Source organism: Dermacentor albipictus, chromosome 6 (genome assembly GCF_038994185.2).
Source record: "Dermacentor albipictus isolate Rhodes 1998 colony chromosome 6, USDA_Dalb.pri_finalv2, whole genome shotgun sequence".
Classification (NCBI taxonomy): Eukaryota; Metazoa; Arthropoda; class Arachnida; order Ixodida; family Ixodidae; genus Dermacentor; species Dermacentor albipictus.
In genome coordinates, this window is record NC_091826.1 from 94,455,060 (window position 1) to 94,474,725 (window position 19,666).

At 46.6% G+C, this 19,666-nt stretch overlaps 1 protein-coding gene across 3 annotated transcripts in view; it reads right to left on the reverse strand.

Annotated features, from left to right (window-relative positions):
* The window catches only part of LOC139061293 (calcium-activated chloride channel regulator 1-like), a 209,387-nt gene that overhangs the window by 161,576 nt on the left and 28,145 nt on the right, over window positions 1–19,666 (reverse strand). For all 3 annotated transcript variants that reach the window (XM_070541062.1, XM_070541061.1, XM_070541063.1), the window contains 3 exons: window positions 17,242–17,539; window positions 9,565–9,674; window positions 7,641–7,814 (listed from right to left, as the gene is read on the reverse strand). In XM_070541062.1, the coding sequence (XP_070397163.1) occupies window positions 7,641–7,814; window positions 9,565–9,674; window positions 17,242–17,539 (582 nt within the window). The remainder of the gene's footprint in view (window positions 1–7,640; window positions 7,815–9,564; window positions 9,675–17,241; window positions 17,540–19,666) is intronic.

A 19,666-nucleotide genomic window follows, 5' to 3' on the forward strand; every position in this document is an offset into this window, starting at 1 on the left:
TGAGCACAGTATTAAAAGGCGATCGTCAAGTCGAAAATCCCTCTTTAGGACAATTAAACTTCGCAAGGCTTTCAGCCTGCGTAAAGAGCAGGCGTGCCACAACTTTTTTCTTATATTGGGATAGATGACCGAGGCTGGCGTGAGGGGCCTGCTAAGCTCCGAAGAAACATCAGTGTATAAAGTCGCCACTTCATGGTCACCGAGATAATTAATGTTGGTAAGGCAAATACTATGTGGTAGAATTCGGTTTGCCAATCCAAAGTTAAATATGTGAATGCGACCCCGTGGTTACCTGTAAAAGCCAGAATACTGTTTGTTTGTTTGTTTGTTTGTTTGTTTATTGGTTTCTTTCCAATACAAGGAAAAAGCGAAGGGAGAGCTAAAGGCTACTAGCCTGACGAGGCCCTCCCTCCGCATACAGTTTCGACAACATTACAGAAGAGATTTGAGAAAAACAGCACACACATTTGTAGTTACACTCTACACAGTTCTATGTCATAGAGGATCTAGTTCATATCACTGCACACAAATATATAAAACAGATTTCTTGTCATAGATGTGACAGAACGGGAAAAAAAACATATGAACGCAAATGCAAAATGTCAATCATCGTAGCGAACATATGAAAAAAGAGAAAAAAGGCGACATCCAACACACAGTAAAAGAGCACTGTTTTACAGACAAACGCTACATATGGTTTTAAATGAGATGTCACTGGTAGCGAATTTCTTTCTCGATAACCATTGTTTTGAATGTTTTTTTCTTAATCGATTTGTTGAGGTCGACATCATCTGGAAGTTTATTTAGAAGCACCGGAATTTGGTAATTTAAATGTTTTCCATAATTCGTGCGTGTTCGAGGCTTTCTGCGCTCTTGCCTTCGAAGGGCGAGCGTGAGTGTTTCAGCGGGATTGCTAAATGCGTGTAGTTTATGTTTTTGTACATACTGCAATAACTTGAAGCAATAAATTTCATCAGCTCTTAGCAGAGAATACTTTACAAACAGTGGACCTGTTGGCAAGTCTTGTGGGTGTCCTGCATATCTTTCGAGTAGGCGAAGTACACGCTTCTGAAACTTTAGTATTCGGAGGTAGTTTCTACTAGAGGTTGTACCCCAAACCAAAATACAGTAGGAAAGTCTGGAATAAAAGAGAGTATAATAAAGAGAAACTTTAAGCCACAAAGGTATAAGTGAGCTTATTCTATACAAGCAGCCGAGCGATCTACTGAGCTCCAAAGCAAGATTATCAATGTGGGTGTTCCAAGACAAATTTTCTTGGAACCATACTCCCAGAAATTTTTGCTTCACCTCTTGTTTTAACGGAGTGCCCCGAAAGGTAATTTGAATATCATTCTTCATTGGCTTGTTAATCGGAGCGAATATAATATATTTGGTTTTATTAGTATTCAACTGTAACCTGTTGGCATGTAACCAGTCAGAAAGTGACTCCATATACTTATTAACAATCTCCTGAAGCTCTGTAAGGGTACGTGCAGTGAAGAAAATATTCGTGTCATCTGCGTACATTATTAGTTTAGGGGAATTATAGATGCTACAGAGATCATTAATATAGACTAAGAATAATAGCGGTCCAAGAATAGAGCCTTGAGGAACACCTTGTTTAATTACTATTTTTGTAGTCGTTCCTTGGTGGACACTTACATATTGAAGCCTATTGCTTAAGTAACTCTCTATCAGTTTAAGGACGACGCCGCGAACACCGTATCTTTTTAGTTTAATTAATAGCACATCATGACACACTGAGTCAAAAGCTTTTCGTAGATCTACAAACAGTCCTAGCGTGTAAAGCCTGTGCTCAAAGTTATGTATAATATCGTGCTTGATACTGAGAAGTGCGTCCTCGGTAGATTTTCCTTTTTGAAATCCGAACTGCATGTCACTTATTACCCCATATTTCGCAAAGAATTTTTCTAGTCTTATATTTATGGCCCCTTCAAATACTTTCGATAGAACAGGCAGGACCGAGATTGGCCTATAGTTGCTTATGTCTCCTTCAGCACCACCCTTGTGAATAGGACAGATGCGGGCTATCTTGAGCGAGTCAGGGAAGATTCCAGTCTCAAACATTTTATTTATTATGTCTGCTAGGATGGGGGATAGGATTTCAGACACATGTTTAATTGGCATTGCTTTAATTTCATCAGAACCAGAAGCAACATCATTTCTAATCCCATTGATAAGTTTGTTGATTTCGTGAGGAGTTACTGGTGCGAGAACCATAGAGTTCACTATCGTAACGCTGTTATCAACCAAGTTATGCTCTTCATCATTTTCCTGCTCGTACACTGCGCTCGTGGCAAAATAGGCGTTAAGGGCGGTGGCCGCTTCAAGACCGGTTAGTGTGCCTGTAGGTGTGACTATTTTTAGTACGGTACATTGTTCTTTCTTCCCAGTTAGATTTTTTACTTCATTCCATATTTTCCTAGGATCCTTACCTATTTTGGCAAAAACCTGTTCATAATATTCTACCTTAGCATTTTTAATTTCACTGCTCAGTTTATTTCTATACTGTTTGAAAGTGATAAGGGCATCTTCTCCTCGCGTTTTTAAAAACATATTGAACAAACGGTTCTTTTTTGTTATTTTCTTTAATAAGGAGTTGTTAATCCAGGGCTTCCGTATTCTTTTACATCTTGGCCTACTCAGTTCCGTTGGAAATGCTTGATTGTAGCATGCAATAAGTTTATCAAGAAAAATATTGTACGCCTTACTAGGGTCGTCTTCTTTTAATACGCATGCCCAATCAACGGTAGCAACCAGAACGCAAAAGAGTTTCAATGACTGATCATTTATCCTGCGGATGATCTTCTTTGGTACATGACTACGTTTACCACACAAAGAGGGGATAAGACAAAAAGCTGGAAGGTGATCACTAATTCCTAGCGTCAGCAATCCAGCAGCACAATTCGGTGGGTGTATGTTCGTAATACATACATCAAGCAAAGTTGCAGTATTGGGTGTCACTCTTGTTGCTTCGACGATAGTGTTTACGCATGCGTAAGATGTGACTAATTCTGTCAGTTGTCTTGAAGGGGCATCATGCGATAGCATATCTATGTTGACGTCACCCATTATCACGAAAGACAGACCAGTACAAGTAAGGTGTCGCAGTAGATTGTCTAGGAACTCGAAGAAATTTGTTTTGTTACCTGCGGGTGGCCTATAGATAACGGCAGCTACATTATTTTCCACATGTATGGTAAGGCACTCAACATCATTGTTAACGACCGAAAAATCACGCAAAACTTCATGAGACATAGGTCGTTTGATGTACGCGGCTACGCCACCGCCCCTTCCATGCGACCTAACAGCACCTTGATAAGCATAGTTTTGAAAGAATGGGGGTTGTTCTTCAACTCTTAACCACGTTTCTGTGAATAACATCAAATTAAATTCAACGGTCAATGAAGTGAAGAAGTCGCGTAATTCTTCTTGTTTGTTTCTTATACTGCGCACGTTCAAGTGGAACACTCGCAATTGGTTCTGAGTAGTCTCTGCGAAAGAATTGAAGGCGTTTATAGTATAGTAGTGAGAAGAGTTTAAAGCTGCCATATTCTTGCTTGTTGTTATTTCTGGCATGTGGTTAATCACTTCACTTAGTTTCGCGGGACATTTTTTCCAGGTCACTCGTAGCGTTTATTCGCAAAGTTGCAGACTGTTCGTCCCTTCGAGCAAAGATTTTGCCACCGTTTGTCCACACAAACTTCCAGCCTACTTCACGCTTTTTCTTTGTCGCCGCACCGAGAAGCTGCTTACCATGACGGGTAAGATGCTCATTCACGTAGACTGGCTTAGATTCTTCAAAACCCAGTTTTGTAGTGTTAATCCGGATTTTTCTGGCCTTCTGAAGGACAGCATTGCGTTTTGTGCGTCGGACAAAACGAACGATGATATTTGTCTCATCATGTCTTGCAGTCGGCACTCTGTGGCATGCATCAATGTCGGCATCGGTAATTTCTTCATCCACAAGCACACCAATCTTTTTAATTATGATCACTGGCTCGCCATCAAGTGGCACTCCCTTAATTTCGAGGTTATTTCCCCTCTGGTATTGCTCCAGCTCCTCGATGCGGCGTGACAGTCGCGCATTTTCAGCTTTAAGATCTTTATTTTCTTGAAGCAAATTATGAATGTCATCTCTTAGTGTCCTTAGGTCCTGAATGTCTTCTTTCAGTGTCTTTACATCTTGCAAGCTATCTTTGATTGCCCTAAGCTCAGCTCTCAGCTCCCGCCGCAAGTCCTCAATCGCTTTAGCCGTTTCCCCTGGCATAATAAATCGATGCAAAAGTAAACAAAGATTTACAACAAGTAAAACAGCAGCAGACTAGGCCACATGTACATTCGGCAGGTGCGTTCGGCAGCGGTGCACTGGTATTGTTTTGGAATAGCAAAGGACAATGCTTACCTGCAAAGAGCAGATATGAATCTTAGTGACGTTGAACACAGGTGCACCGCTGCCGAACTGCCGTGAGGAAGGATTCGGCGATCCCTTTTAAGCCCAGCAGAAGATGCTTGCAGCCCTCTGTCGTCGCAAAACCAATGCTTGCGGTTAACAGCCGATGTCTGGGGGGCGTCAGTCTTGCCTTCACGTCGATCCCAGCAGTGCGGTCTGTGCTGGCCGATAGCAATCTTCTACGGCTTCTGCGATGAAAGAACTGCAAAGAGCAGATATGAATCTTAGTGACGTTGAACACAGGTGCACCGCTGCCGAACTGCCCTGAGGAAGGATTCGGCGATCCCTTTTAAGCCCAGCAGAAGATGCTTGCAGCCCTCTGTCGTCGCAAAACCAATGCTTGCGGTTAACAGCCGATGTCTGGGGGGCGTCAGTCTTGCCTTCACGTCGATCCCAGCAGTGCGGTCTGTGCTGGCCGATAGCAATCTTCTACGGCTTCTGCGATGAAAGAACTGCAAAGAGCAGATATGAATCTTAGTGACGTTGAACACAGGTGCACCGCTGCCGAACTGCTGCACGGTAATGTCATACTGCAGTAGAATGTCGGGAAAAAGAGGGGCGAGGTACTTTCCATCAGGAGCAGGTAGGTAAGACGAGAATTGAATGCAATCTAACGACTTTGGTGAAAAGCGGCTAAGCGGGTGGGGCGCAAGTGGCACGGGGCGGGTTACAAGGTTGTGCGAAATTCAGCGACTCAAGGCGAAGGGTAATGCATTGAAGAGCAGTCAATAAGAGTGGAACGCGCGCAGAGAAAATCGAGTCCGAGAATTAGGTCGTGGGGCAATGGGCAATCACGGTGAAGAGGGCAGGAGTGTGGGTGCCCGTGATGTTGATACGTAACATGTGCATACAAGAGATAGGGACAGTATGGCGATCGGAAACGGGGACAACTCTTGCCGGCGCTGAAGTGAGCAGCTTTCTAAGTCGTCGTCGGAAGGTAGCACTTATCATAGAAATATGGGCTCCTGTATCGATAAATGCAGTCACAGGATAGCCGTCAACGCCGGCGTCAAGAAGGCTTTGAGTTGTAGGTAATGTGAGCAGAGAATTCGAGGGCAGGGTCGGCAACGCAGCTTCGACTTCTGAAGCTGCAGTGCTTAGTTTTCCGGCTGGGGGGGGGGGGGGGCAATAGGCAGCGAAGTTAGCCACGGGTGCGGGCAAACGAGACTGAAGGTGACGAGGTGATAGTGAGCAACCCTAGCGAAGGGTCAGAGCTGGGGCATCACCGGCAATGGGTTCATGGCGGATGGCCTAGGGAACTATGCCAACCGCCGTGAATGAAATTTCAAATCAAATGGTGGGATCCCACCTTATGGCAACACAGGCAGTAGGACAATGGGTACGTCTTGTGTCCCAAGCGCCCTTACTCATAAGACACACCGTAGCGGAAATGGGCCTATTCATTCGCGAAGACATAGGCTGAAATGCGAAAAGTGTGAGTTAGCGCTGTTGAAAAGATGCGGCTTTGCGAGGGGCCTTTTCTAATGAGAGTATGCAATGAGTGCTACTGGGGTGTGCGCACGGCCACAGGAGGTACATTTTGCGACTAAATCATTCATGTGAATATGCATGACGTAAGCACATACATAAAACACAGACATAAACATCGTCCAAAGGTGTGGGAATCAGTACCGACATAATCCGAGTTCGTGGAGGCCATCGGCTGCGGGAGTGATGAGCGACATGGCCAATGCGACTGCAGTGGTAGCATATAGACTTTTCATTGAGGGTACACCATTCGGATGGCCTGCGATATCTGGCAGAAAAGGAGTGGCCGATACGAAGAGGGCCACTAGAGAACAGAGAAACGCTGGATTGAGTTGACGAACACATGAAGTTGAGACCCATGTCCTCGAATTAACGACAACGGCCTGAATCATAGGCAGCGTGGTTGCTGGCCGTCTGGAGAAGTCGCGGTGAAGGTTAGCGAACAGACGGCCTCAAGGTCGCAGCGAACAATGCGGCTCACATCGTCACAGGTAATGAGCTGACGCCATCGGCACTCACATGTCTCCGCACCTGCACCTGTGTGATGTGCTGCGTTATACAGCGGCTGTCAGCTTGTTCAAGGTGACTGCATTCCTTTATGATTGCATCAATAGTGGAAACGTTGCCAAATGCACGCAAATGAAAAGCGTCATCCGCGATTATTTTTAGTATTACGCACTTCATCTGCTTTAGACTTCGCGTCGTCAGCTTTGCGGTAAAAAGCCAAGTGGTCTTGGTTGCGTGGAATGTACGCCTCTGTAGATGTCTGAACGCGAGTCACAAGAGCCTCTTTCGCGGCAGCCTTGTCAACGTGTCGACGTTCCCGGTGTAACCAAGCGGACGAAAGCAGCAGATAAAATACGAACGCGGAGCGCAATGGTGGATGAAAAAAGCGGAGAGTGCGAAGAGAGCACGAGAATGACAGCGAAGGAGGAGGAGGTAGCAGAAAAATGCGTCAGTAAGAGGTGGAAGAGAGTATGGTGAAACCTTCAAAGGTGCCGTGCAGGTCGCGCACTGCGCTGACTATTCCTACGAAATGACGCCAGAGTAGCGCACGCCACCTGGAATCTCTCTGCGGCGGCCGCTATGTATTGCGCCCACGCGTTATCCACACGCTGCTTCACGTGATCTCCCTATTAGCGAAGCAGTCGCTCCACACTTCGTTCCGTTTGCAAAGTGCCGCACACGACATTAACCGCGCCAGCCAGTACGTTGAGAAATGAAAACATGTATAGAGCAACGCTCAAATTTCACATTAGGGTGTTTCGTAATCGTCAGTGAGTTCATATCAGCAGTGACGCAGTGCGCTTACGAGAGAGCATATTCGCAGCGGCTGGTATCATGGGCTCCTACACTGCGCCGCGCAGACTAAAGCGCAGCGGGACCGGCCTTTCACATGTACAAGTGATACGATGCGCAAACACTAAACGTATTAGGCATATTGTGCGGTAGCAATAATCGTCTTAAACACATGTTATAAGTTGTTTTTACACATTTCAAGCATTCTGGCTGTATGTGAAGTTCTTAAAAGTCAGAATGAAAAAAGCACAAAAATGACAGAAACCGTTTTCTGTTTATCTTCCAGGAGGCAAATAGCATGCTCTATCAAACGTTCCATCGATCATTAGGGAAGTTATCATAACTATAGAGCTGATAGAAGTAACTACAGAAAACTTACATTCTCGAGACGTGGCAGGTACATGATCGATGATTTAACGGGGTCATGTTCTGGTTGAGTTGCCACGACGACGCAATCTTCAGTGGCATAACAGTGGTCGTGAAAGGCGCACATATCTTCATTTAGAATCCGATGCTGAATCCTATCCGAGCACGAGTTCCAACGTACCACTTCCTGGAAGCAAAACAAGACAAAAAGTGGTAGCACAATAAAAATCACAGACACCTCAGGCTGACGAATGATCGATAATGGCGCATAGCAGAAAAAAAGCCCTTGAGTCTCCGTGACATTAGACCTAACGAGATTTAGGATAGCGTGCCATTTCCTCCAATCACTGTGCCACGGATTTCTCACTGAAGCTATGGAATATCAGGAGGCCGCTTTCAAGCTCGACGCACGTGTGACAAGAAAACTCTACTTCATCACACAAGTCGTTTGCAGAACATCCGAACGTACGATGCTTATACAGAGGCACAATAGTCTTGCGCAAAGGAATATAGTTCCACGTTTAGCTATCTGAATAATGACAGTATCAGAAAGTTTAATTTTACCTTGGCGTGTGATACATCACAACGATATTACATTTGCTCATGCACTTCATAGCGCGAAATCCGCAACCGCTGAATAAAGGATGCGGCGTTCATGGAGAGTTCTCCAGCGGCATTTGGTCTTCCCATTGGATACGGCATCATGCAGCTTCCACATTCTGCAAACCACTTCCAAACTGGAGTAAAGGCGTGCCACTTTGCGCATGCTTCACAGAGAACTATGGTCGAGCTTCGAAATGCGATCATATCTTGCAGTGTCAAGATCAAGACTGGTGACAGTGACAGTGACAAGAACTTTATTGGAGTGTCCTGAGGAACTTGATTAGGGGGCAACCGAAGGCTCCCCGATCAAGTTGGTGGCTCCACCCACTACGGGACAGGGAGATGGTGACTCTGCGCGACGTTGCGGGCCCTCTGGACGGCCTGTAGTTGGCTTGTGAAATCCTAGCTCTTCAGCAAGGCGTCCCACTTGGACTCGTTATGAAAGTCGGAGCCCGCGTTGTACGGGCACAGCCAGAGCATGTGGTCGAAGGAGCAGCACGCGTGACCGCATTTGGAGCACGATTGCGGTAGTAATCTAGCTACCTAGTAATCTTTCTATCTAGTATTCTAGGTAGCAATCTAGGGTGGCTGTTCCCCCCGCCTAGAAGACGCACGTGTGCTGAGAAAGTCGAGCGATCAGACTGTCACGCAAATCTTTGGGGCCTTTTCGATATGTCAGTCAGGAGCCACTTGCGTAAGCACCCACTTCTTTGTCTCTTCGCGATAAGGAACTCAAGTTCTTTAGAAGTCAATCTGTTTGGATTGTGTCGCATTTTCTATTTTAAGTTTGTGTAGCTTTACGGTTGTGGCTCATGCGCAGCAAGAGTTTATTTCTGATGATTCGCCTTCCCTTTCTTCCTTTCTGCCTTTCACCCCACTGCGAATGGCATATATGTGTGCGGCCTTCAATAAAGGTCTGGGCATTCAGCGCTTGTCCCGTGCTCTGCGTTTTTGGGCGCTCTTTAAACTGCATAATATGCGGTGCCATTTCAAGCTTGATAAAGCCATACGCGACAGTTTAGTGGCGGTTGCGATGAGTCAGTTAGTTGCGCAACAATCTGTAAGCTTCATGAAGAAAGCTCCTCCATTAGAGGCCATAGATCAGTATACATGAGATTGACCTGGAAGGTTTGCCTTGCGATGAAGAATAAATCTAAGTCAATTGTCAGAGAGAATTTTACTGGAAGTCAGTAGATTGATATGGTGCCAGTACACGCTTTTATACAGAGGTAACAAAGATTTGGCTAGGTCATCTCCTTTCATTACATAATAGGTGACTTAATATGGAAGCAATGCAGTGCGCTACAACGAAGAATCGAACGCCGGAATCTCACCTTATTGCAACACGGGCAGTAGGACATTGGGTAGGTCTTGTGTCCCAAGCGCCCATACTCATAAAACACACCATAGCGAAAACGGGCCCACTCATTCACGAAGGCGTAGGCTGAAATACAAGCGAATTTGAGTCAACAATGTTGAAAAGATGTGCCTTTGTGAGGGGCCTTTTCTAATGAGAGTATACAATGAGGGCCAATGTTGTATGCGCTTGACCACAGCTAATATTTGCGATTAGACCTTCGACTTTTCTGATACCTCTTAACCGCGTTACAATGTCATATTCCCTTGCTTGGGTCTACTTGCCGATTACAGATGTAATTAAATTCACCTACACCGTTCCTCAAGTTGTACACAACTGCCTGTTTTCCTCAGTCCGAATACGCCTCAACCGTTTGGATTATCACTTGAAGATCGAAAAGACACATCATAGATTCGGTCCAGAAAACATAGCTAAGCATATGCCATCCCCACATTGTTGTTCTAGAATGGGGTATTGCGGTTGCCTTTACATCGATGACAACGTCATCGCGCTGACCTTCTCTCTCCTCACAATTCCCTTCACGGCACCCTCAAAAATCAGAAGGTCGTGACTTATATCATGCTTACATTACCGTGCATGCTCAACAGCGAATATACACCTTTACATCTTCCTGCCTGTCATGACGAACACGCCACCATCCCCAAAATACGGAGCTATAGGTAAGCCTAGGTTAAAACAAATAAAATTACGTGGTTTTACGTGCCAAAACTACGGTCTGATTAGGAAGAACGTCGTAGTGGAGGAGTCTGGAAATTCGGACCACTTGGGGTTCTTTAACGTGCAAGTAAACCTAAGTTACACAGTTGTTTTCTCATTTCGTCCACATAGATATGCGGCCACTATGGCCGGGATCCGATTCTGCGACTTCATGCTTAAATGCCCAACACCACGGCCACTGAGCAACCGCGGCGGATACACCTAGTTTCCAAATCTCCAATTCCAGTGGGCGCTGACGGGTCTAAATGAACGACGATGAGTGGTGACGTAAGTCGTCAGCGTGTGATACGCAGTGGCCTGTTCAGGACACCAAGTAAACGCCGTTTCCTTCTTCAAGAGTTGCGTCAGTTGACGGGCAACGTTGGCAAAGTGCTTCACAAAACGTCGAAAATAGGAGCAGAAGCTGACAAATCTCCGTACAATTTTAGGGTATTTCACATGGCGCGATTGGGGCGAAAAAAATCATACTGCAGCGCATATCGCAGAGCGATTTTTGCCGACAGCTTTCACATGCGTTTGCGACAGCGCGATTTCTGTCGCACCGATGCGCGAGGCTGCCTCCTGCTCACGAAGTATCCATGCCTGCATCGTTAAATAAAAACATGGAAACTAGTAAAATATTTGAATTGTCCCATTATTGTTCGGTAATAGAATAGGTACGTCATTTTGTAACGTTTAAAAGCGTTGAGACTTCACAACAGCTTGCATATACGATGAGTGAGAAGCTGCTGCACAAATCGCAAATGTAAGCATGTGGCTTGTGCGGCATCGGTGGGGTGGTTGCGTTTAGTATACCCTAGTTTCCTTGTTACTATGGTAGCCACATCTTTTTTTCCTGGATGAGTATTTGCTTTTGTCGATTAACAATTAAGCTACCATTGAATGTGCATGTACACGTAGCTAGCTGAATTTGTCGCGATGAAGAGATTGACGATGGTGGCGATGAACTGGGTATGTGCCTTATGTAGAAGCAGCGTCCTTCTCCGGAGTGGGATTGCGTGCGGCTTCTCCTTTTAAACGAATCGTACAGGCGGAAGAAGCGAAAAATGTTTATGAATCTCTTAGGCCCCAAACGTTGGTGGGCACTCCCTATTAAAACATAGCTAAATCTGGCGCGCGCCATTGCTCCACAGCGCTACCAACGCGTAGAAAAACAGAAAAGCGCCTATTTTGAGGGCGCTTTGTTTCGTCACACATTGCCACGCCTACATCGAGCCGATTGCTGCGACTCAGCGACGGCGCGACCAACTTCTCAGAATCCAGTCGCGCAGAGCCCACGACGTCGCAGCGGTCGCTGAACGACGAAAATCGCGCCATGTGAAACAGCCTTTTAGTGGAACGTGGCATAGGTAAGTGTTTGACAAAACAATCTTTTTCTGGGTCAGGTTGCACGCCTTCAGCACTCGCAAGGTGGCCAAGCACAGTGATTGTGCAGCGGCAAAGGCGGCATTGGGCAGAACTGAGATGAAGGCCTGCTTGCAGAAAAACTTCGAGAACTGCCGATGAGCGGCTAAGATGGCGTTTAATTGTCGGTGAGAAGACTATTACATTGTCAAGGTCACAGAGGCATGTTGACCATTTGCATCCACGAAGGCGGGAGTCGATCATCCCTTGAAATGTGGCTGGGGCATTACAAAGTCTAAAAGGCATTACCTTAAACTCGCAAAGCCCATCGGGCGTAAAAAATGCGGCCTTTTCACGGGCTTGATCATCCACGGATATCTGCCAGTATTCTGAGCTCAGGTTGATAGAAGAGAAGTAGGCAGAGCCGTGTAGACAGTCGTGTGCGTCAGCGATCCGCGGCACAGGGTAGACGTCGTTGCGCGTTAAGCCTGTTTCACATGCAAGCGATTGAGCGAATGGAGCGAACAGCGGCGCGGCGCTGCGAAGCTTTTCGCGAGGTTTCGTTTCACATGGATTTCCGCCGCGCGTTTTCAGCCGCTGCGAATATCAATGTTGCTGCCAAAAAAGACGGGACTTTCATCCAGTTTCGGTAGTTTGCGACTACCAATATAAGCATGGCTTTGCCCCTGCCAATCGAATCATTCTTTTATAAATACATATCCTGCATTTAGCAATTATCAATTCGTTGAAAAGCTCTCTTGGCATGTTGCCCGTACCACGTGTAGCAAGTAAATAAACATCCTCCTTGCGCAGGCTTTCCCACACTAGTCCTCCACTGGTCACGTGTCGAGACGGGCCGTTCGGAAGCTGTGCTGCCGCTCTGCCGCTGCGACGAAATTCCAACTTGCCCGAACCTCGCCGCTCCCGCCGCTAGTGCCACCGCCGCCGCTCGAAACAGATTTCTGCGGCGCGGCGGCAGGATTCGCGAGCATTTTCGCTTGCATGTGAAACAGGCTTTAATTTGTGTGGCGGTAGTCTATGCAGAATCGCCAGCTGTCATCTTTCTTCCTGACTAGGACAACCTCTGATGCCCATAGACTGCATGAAAGTTCACTGTCATCTTTGGGGAGCATCTTGTTTACTTCACGCTGTATGACTTCTCGCTCGGCATAGGACACGCGATAAGAACGTCGTCTGATTGGGCTAGCATCTCCAATATTTATCTTATGAGTGACCACAGATGTATGTGCCAAAGGATGGTCAGTAAAGTCAAAGATGTGGTGGTAGGACTGCAATGTGCACCGCATATGGGCTGCCTGGGCAGGAAGGAGGTGCTACGCTATCACATTGTCAGTATCACCGTCGAAGGAATTGTGCGAGGAAGCGCAAGAGGCCGAAGACAATGATGCGTCGGTGACGAATGCAGAAACGACACACTCATCGATAGAAGAGAGTGGGCTACAGTCATGCTGCTTGGGATAGGTTGCATGCACTAGCTAAAGTCCAATATGGGTGGATACGTTCGATTATCCGCAACTCTAATAAGAGTGGGAGGAAGAGCATCGTTTTTGGCGAGTAAGACGTCGACGATCGGGGTCAAGATGTAATCGCCGTCGGGAATGGGAGAAAAAGACCATAAGTTCACGTATATAACAGCTCGAGGAGGTAGATGAACGTAACCCACTGAGCACGAGCGCGGTTGGCGTGCAGTAGCAGCGTCATGGTAGCACGGTAGATCTAGCTGAAGAACGCCGGTTCCACAGTCAATAAATCAGTAAGGGCAGACAGGAAATCCATTTTGAGGATGAGTTCATGGGAGAACTTGTCGAGCATGGCAAGTAGCACGCTTGTGGATCGGTCAGCAGCAGTTATTTGAGCGGAGCACATCCCTAGCACGAGAAACGTTCCCCCATCGGCGACACGAATGAACGGTACTGCAGGTGGCGTTGGGTCCTTCTTAAGGCGGTGACGAAGCTCCAAAGTTATGACTGATATCTGAGCCCCAGTATCCACGAGAGCAACAAGATGTGCATCATCCAGTTTAATGCCTATCAGGTTCCTTCTGGTCTGCAGTGTGGTCAGGGGAATTGGCAGGCGAGTTGTCGATGCACCATCACCTCTGGGACCTGCATCGTCTACTTTTCCCGAGGGAATTGTTCAATCGGCGATGTAGGGCGGAGGAATTGGGGCGAGTGAGATGATTGGCGACGAGACAACAGCGAACGGGACTGGTGACGACGTGGAGATGGTGAACAACGATATGGTCTGGAGGGAACGTTGTCGCCGATGATTTGGGGAGGCTTGCGGCAGGGCTGAAATCGACCACGATCCATGTGGGAGCGACGGTTGTACCCAAAGAGCGCGGGATACCAATACCACCGGCTGTACCAACGGCGGACCACGTGTCCAATATGACGGCAGTTCAAGCAAATGGGACGCTCATCAGCAGCCCTCCACTCGGCTGGATTGCGAGTACTGCACGGCGGCCTTTGACCTTGGGCGTGCGAAAGTGACGGACAATGGTTTCTCGGCTGGTAAGGACCTGCGGCGCATACAGGCTCCAGGCCAGCATTGGAGAGCTCATGATGAACGACAGCTTGGACTAGTGGCACCATGTGGGAGCTACGGTCACAGGTACAGCCTCACGTAGAAGCAGCATACACAGAGTCAAGGGGCCCTATAACATAAAACTATTCCAATATGTTTTTATTCCAATCTCCTGACCTCAAATTTGCGTAACTGCCACCGCAAGCATCGGGCGGTCACCAGCAGGGTTGTCTCAATGTACCAATCAAACGCTCTCCTCGTTCATTGGAGGTCACTTTTGTTAGCTTGAAGAACGAATAACAATACATACACTGAGCGGCTTGTCTTATCTAATTGGCTCACAAGAGGTGAGGATCACGATCAAGTGGAGAGGGATTCGATGGGGACGAGGAACTGCGCTGAAAATAGATGACCGAATGAAAAGGGTGGTGCAGGCGTCTGTGATTGGTCCGATTTCCCTTTCTTAGTATACGGTGGCTCGTCGACAATCGCGGCGGCATGCAAAGGAAGTTTGAGGATGATGCTAAAACAGATCCTCTGTACAGAAGAGTAGGCAGAACGAGGGCGTAAACGTTCCGAAAGTGCTCGAAAAGGTTAGACGGCCAAGCAAAAAGTTTTATTACGCGCAAAAAAAACCTATGCTCTCTGGCAAGTGCGAGTAGCCAGAGCCTATGGCATCGGCGGCGGCTATCTGTCATTCCTTTAGGAACGCGGCATGCTGCGGCTATTCTGAAAAAAAATTCAGTTTTGTTCAGCATATTAATGCATCTTTAATGCGTACACGTCACTCTGACGGGGGGCGGGGAGATTTCGCAGTTTTCTGACGTCGCGTGACAGGCAGGTAAAGTGGATGCCGCCCAAAAACGTTTGGCCAATGGCCGAAGGCAAATGGCGAAAAGGCGTCGAATCAGGAATTGTTCGGTCAAATCATGCATAATCAGTGTCTGCACGTCATACCATATGGAGGAGCTATCGGGGTTTCCGTGACGTCACGTGACACACAGGTGAAGGGGGGGGGGGGTTGCCCAAAAACTTTTTTGACCAATCGCGGAGGGCTGATGGCAGAATCGGAATAGAAAAGTTTGGAATAGTATTAGTTATAGCGCCCAAGTTCATTTCGGATGATCTTCCCGTGTTCGACGGTGAGCGGCGCCGACGGCTCACGTACGTCTTTGCACGGCCACGTTGCTGCAGTGTTCCGAAGTCGAGCGAAATGAAAGGCAATGCGCCGACTTTTCGCGGCCTCAAAGCGCTTGCCCTCTAGGATGATGGCATCGACGATGCCACAGTCTTTGCAGCTTAGCAGATTGAAGGCATCATATGCTATGCCCTTTAACACGTGTCCCACTTTCTCAGACTCCGTCATTCTGTCGTCGGCTTTGCGGTAAAAGGCAAGCACGTCCTGTGAAGTCAGGCGCAACTCTGTCGCTGTCTGCACACAATATACCAGCTCCTTCTTTTCCTGCTGCCTTTCTACCTGGACATTTGCCGAAGGAGGAATGTATCTTTTCCTTGCATGCATCCTAGCTGCCAATTGCGTATTCGTTATTCTCAAACCACACCTTCACTGTTCCTTTCAGGTAACATAATATGTTTGATAATATGCTTCTCTTATCCCAGTGATTATTCTTATTTGCACGCTCGTACAGGGGTAGCCAGTCCTCGATGTCGACAATGTCAGTCACGCAGATTGTGCCTGTGTTTTTAGCTGAGCCAGGACGACCGTTGTCCTTGCAGTCGCCTCAGTGGGCGCCGACCCCTCTTCCGCCATCGTGGAGGAAGGCAAGCGTTTGTCGCTGTGGAGCTCTGTTGTACCGTGTGGGTATTCCGCACCTCCCAGCAAAATGCCTTGGGGTTGAGAGTAGCCAAAAGGTGTACGAAATTGAATTTACAAAATATATACAGAGAGAGACGGCTGCAGGCTAGATGGTAGAACTACAACACGAGCGTTGCTCTGATTATCGTATTCACCGTCTTTATGGCACTTTCTTCCATGCTCGGCAGGATGCGTGTTTCAATGCGTGGGAATAGCGCGTAACAATATTGCAAATCCTGTTCGGTATCTCGCAAACTTCCAAGAAAATAAAAAGTGTAACCATTTCAGACACTCTGAAAACTAGGTGGTGCCAACAGAACGCCTTTTTACGAGACCCCCCCACAGAGAGCGACTCCTAATACACTTCGTCCCTTCTCAACGCGTTCGGATTAGCTAACGTCAACTTGTTTACTTGTACCCTACCAGCCAATCGTTCCATGCAAACACCATATTTATAGGCATGTACCATGGAGGAATCTTTGGATGTGCTTAAGCTTCATATAGAATCTTTTGTTTGCTGAATTTATACTGTTTTCCACTATTCTTGTCATACATTGTGTCCTTCAATGCATCTTATTTCGCGATGGTCTTAAATATGCGTAATTATGCTTCTAATGAAGTAATTTCCTCTTTCCGTACATAAGTGCGGATACGATTTTCCTTGGTGTTCTTATGTTTTTGCTACTCTGTTAACTTTTATTTTAGCATGAAGCCGTGATGTGTGCGATGAACTGCTTTGAATAGCCTGTAGCAGCTGTTTGCATTTAGTTGTTCCAGCCATGTCAAGTTGTTTATGACAGCTTTTTCTGCAGCTTCCCCATCTGTATTTCTTGAGGCAGAAATAAATTATTAATATTGCTACGGCACAATATGTGCGATCACGAAAGGCCAGCAGTGTGAAGACGACGACGACGATTTAGAAGCTAGCGCGGGCTGTTGCCTCTTGGCCAAGCGCAGCGTATTTTCCTTGTAAATATATTTGTACATAGCTTGTCGTCTGCGTCTTCCCACGTAACAATATTATTATTATTATTATATTTGTTATGTGAACCAGTACGGAAAGATCTATAATTGTTCTTGGACTCTATAATAATCAGTTGATTGATTATATTTAGTAGTAGTTGCATTAGTACTATTATAGTAGTAGTAGTAGTGGTATGATGTTTTTATTGTTTTTGTTGCTGAAAGATGGATAGGAAAATTTCGTACTTGCGTCGCTGAGGGCCTTTTTGGTTGCGTTCACCTCCGCCAGGACGTGGGGCGAAATGCGAATGAAATCACCGCGTTTTCCACACCTCCCTCGTAGCTTTGTGCTGAAGAAATGTCCCTTGCGAACGCTTTCAAAAGCTTCAACACGAACATCGCTCGTTGAGAAGGAAAATTTTGGCACGCTTCGAGCTGTGCTCCGCTCCGGCCACGTTTCCGGGAACTCAATGACGACTTGCTTGGGGAAAACGCGACAACCAGTGGCCTCGTGCAGGAACTCGGATGAGGATTGTAGCAGGGCCTGCAAGTTAAAAAACAGGGTTTTGTTCTGGCAAGACGCAATTGAGCTTAGTAACTATACGAACTGCATAGGTGTTGGTGCGCCGTTGATTCATTCGTTTACCTATTTTATTGATTAATTGGTTGATTGATTGATTCCTTTATCCAGTCCTATTTTAATGTCGTAAGGACCTTCTTGGGGAAGTGGTAACAAGGTAAAGAAAACGAAATCATTAGTGATTGTAAACATTCGGAAAATTCAACCAAAACACAAACAGTATGCTAAAGAACAACACACACGCAAAGGATAGGGATCAAAATCCTGCGCTCTATTGTGGTACACAGACGGATAAAAAGCGGCCTAGCGAGCAACAAATGTGACAAATTTTATGCGGTATATCTATTACGCCGTTTTTGTGCATGTAGCAACGCGCGACATCAGTGCAGCATAGACATGACATACACTAACGCGCCTCCAATACGCCCCGACCTTTGGGTAACGCCCAGATCCATCCAGTAAACCCGCTTCTGTGATGAGGTGCTTATTCCTGAAAGCCAACCCGCACCTCCCCCCCTTTTCTTTCTCGGTTCCACGAAGAGCTTTGTCTCGCCATGTATAGCCCAGTTCACTACAGCTCCGCACCGAGCGACCGCCATCCTCCTTGTGACCTATGGAGCATCGCATTCACCGTGCCGCATTGGCAATACTACCATGGCCAAAGCACTCTCCGTTGCGTTACTTCCGAAGTGCCACCTCTGGAGAGTTTAATGCGCCCCTGAATACGGGCTGATTCTGGCACATACAGTCTAACAAAGATGGATACCAGCCGAGATTCAATATTTACCCCTTTGACATGTATTGATAGCCTTTACCGTTAAGCAATTACGTCGCACGTTCCAACTACTGCTAATTGCTTCCTCAAAGAAGACATTTATTACTTCCCTAATGAACTAAATAGCTCATTCCTTACCCCAAAATGTAAACTTATTCGATTTTTTTTACCTCCTGTTATAGTTGGCGTTAACAGGAATTAACTGTAATCTCACGGTTGCACAACCAACGAAACAAACACGGTGCACGACCAGAAACACGCTAGCCACCCGCCTGGACGGTCGTAATCGTAGCGATTACTCAGCTGCCTTCAACGGGGCCGCGTACACTGCCAGGACGGGTCACGTGATAAGCGGGGAAATTCAACACCACTCACCTGCGGTATTGTCAACGACCGCCGGATTAATAAATAAGATAACCTGCTGGCTCGCGATACGATGAGGAGCACGCATTGCTCGCATCTTAGAGCACGGCTCTCAAGCGTCCGTTCCGGCGGCGAGCGTCGCCGCAACCGAACGAATACGAGGAGCGCAACTGGAGATGAAACAACGGCGATGGCAAAGACTGCGCGGGCAGGAAAGTGGACGAGGACGGCGCAACACTAGCATGAAGAAAGCAGAGAAGGAGCGTGTGGCTAAATAGTGAGGAGCAGAGCAAGTGAGTGAAAGTGAGGAGGAAAGTGGCGCCCATGATTACTCGATGGCGCCATAGAGTCTGTAATGTGACTGTATGAGCGACACGAATTGCATAGTACTTTGTGTGGGCATAAGTTCGGCCAAACAAGGTGAAAAATTTGTACCAAACTGTTATACACACTGTGTCATTTTTGACTATCATTACCGCGTAAGAAAATAATCCTAATGCGCTATTGGGTTAGCCAGTTCACTGACAAATGAGTGCGACGACACTGGTGAAGTGCTTCCTCTGCCGATGGACTTTACGTACAGTCCATGTCTCTCTCATTTTTTGACTCAGCATATAGTGAAATGAATACACATATGGAGCTGCGCTCAAATCTCGAATTAGGGAGTATTGTAATCATCGGTGAATGTTTCACCAAAAAATAATTATATTAAAGTGGGTTTTACCAGTAAATAAACGTGGCTGTAATTATTTAAATATGAGGCATTCTTGTCAGCATATAGATACATGTTCGTCTGGTACTCAGAACAGCGTGTTAGGAAAGCTGGAGAACTTGTTTCACTGAAATTCTTATTCATACCGCTACATATATGACAACAGAAGGAAGGCACCACACGATTATCAATTACAACAGATCTCTGCAAAATTTAGTAGTGCCATTTCTGTTAGGGCAAG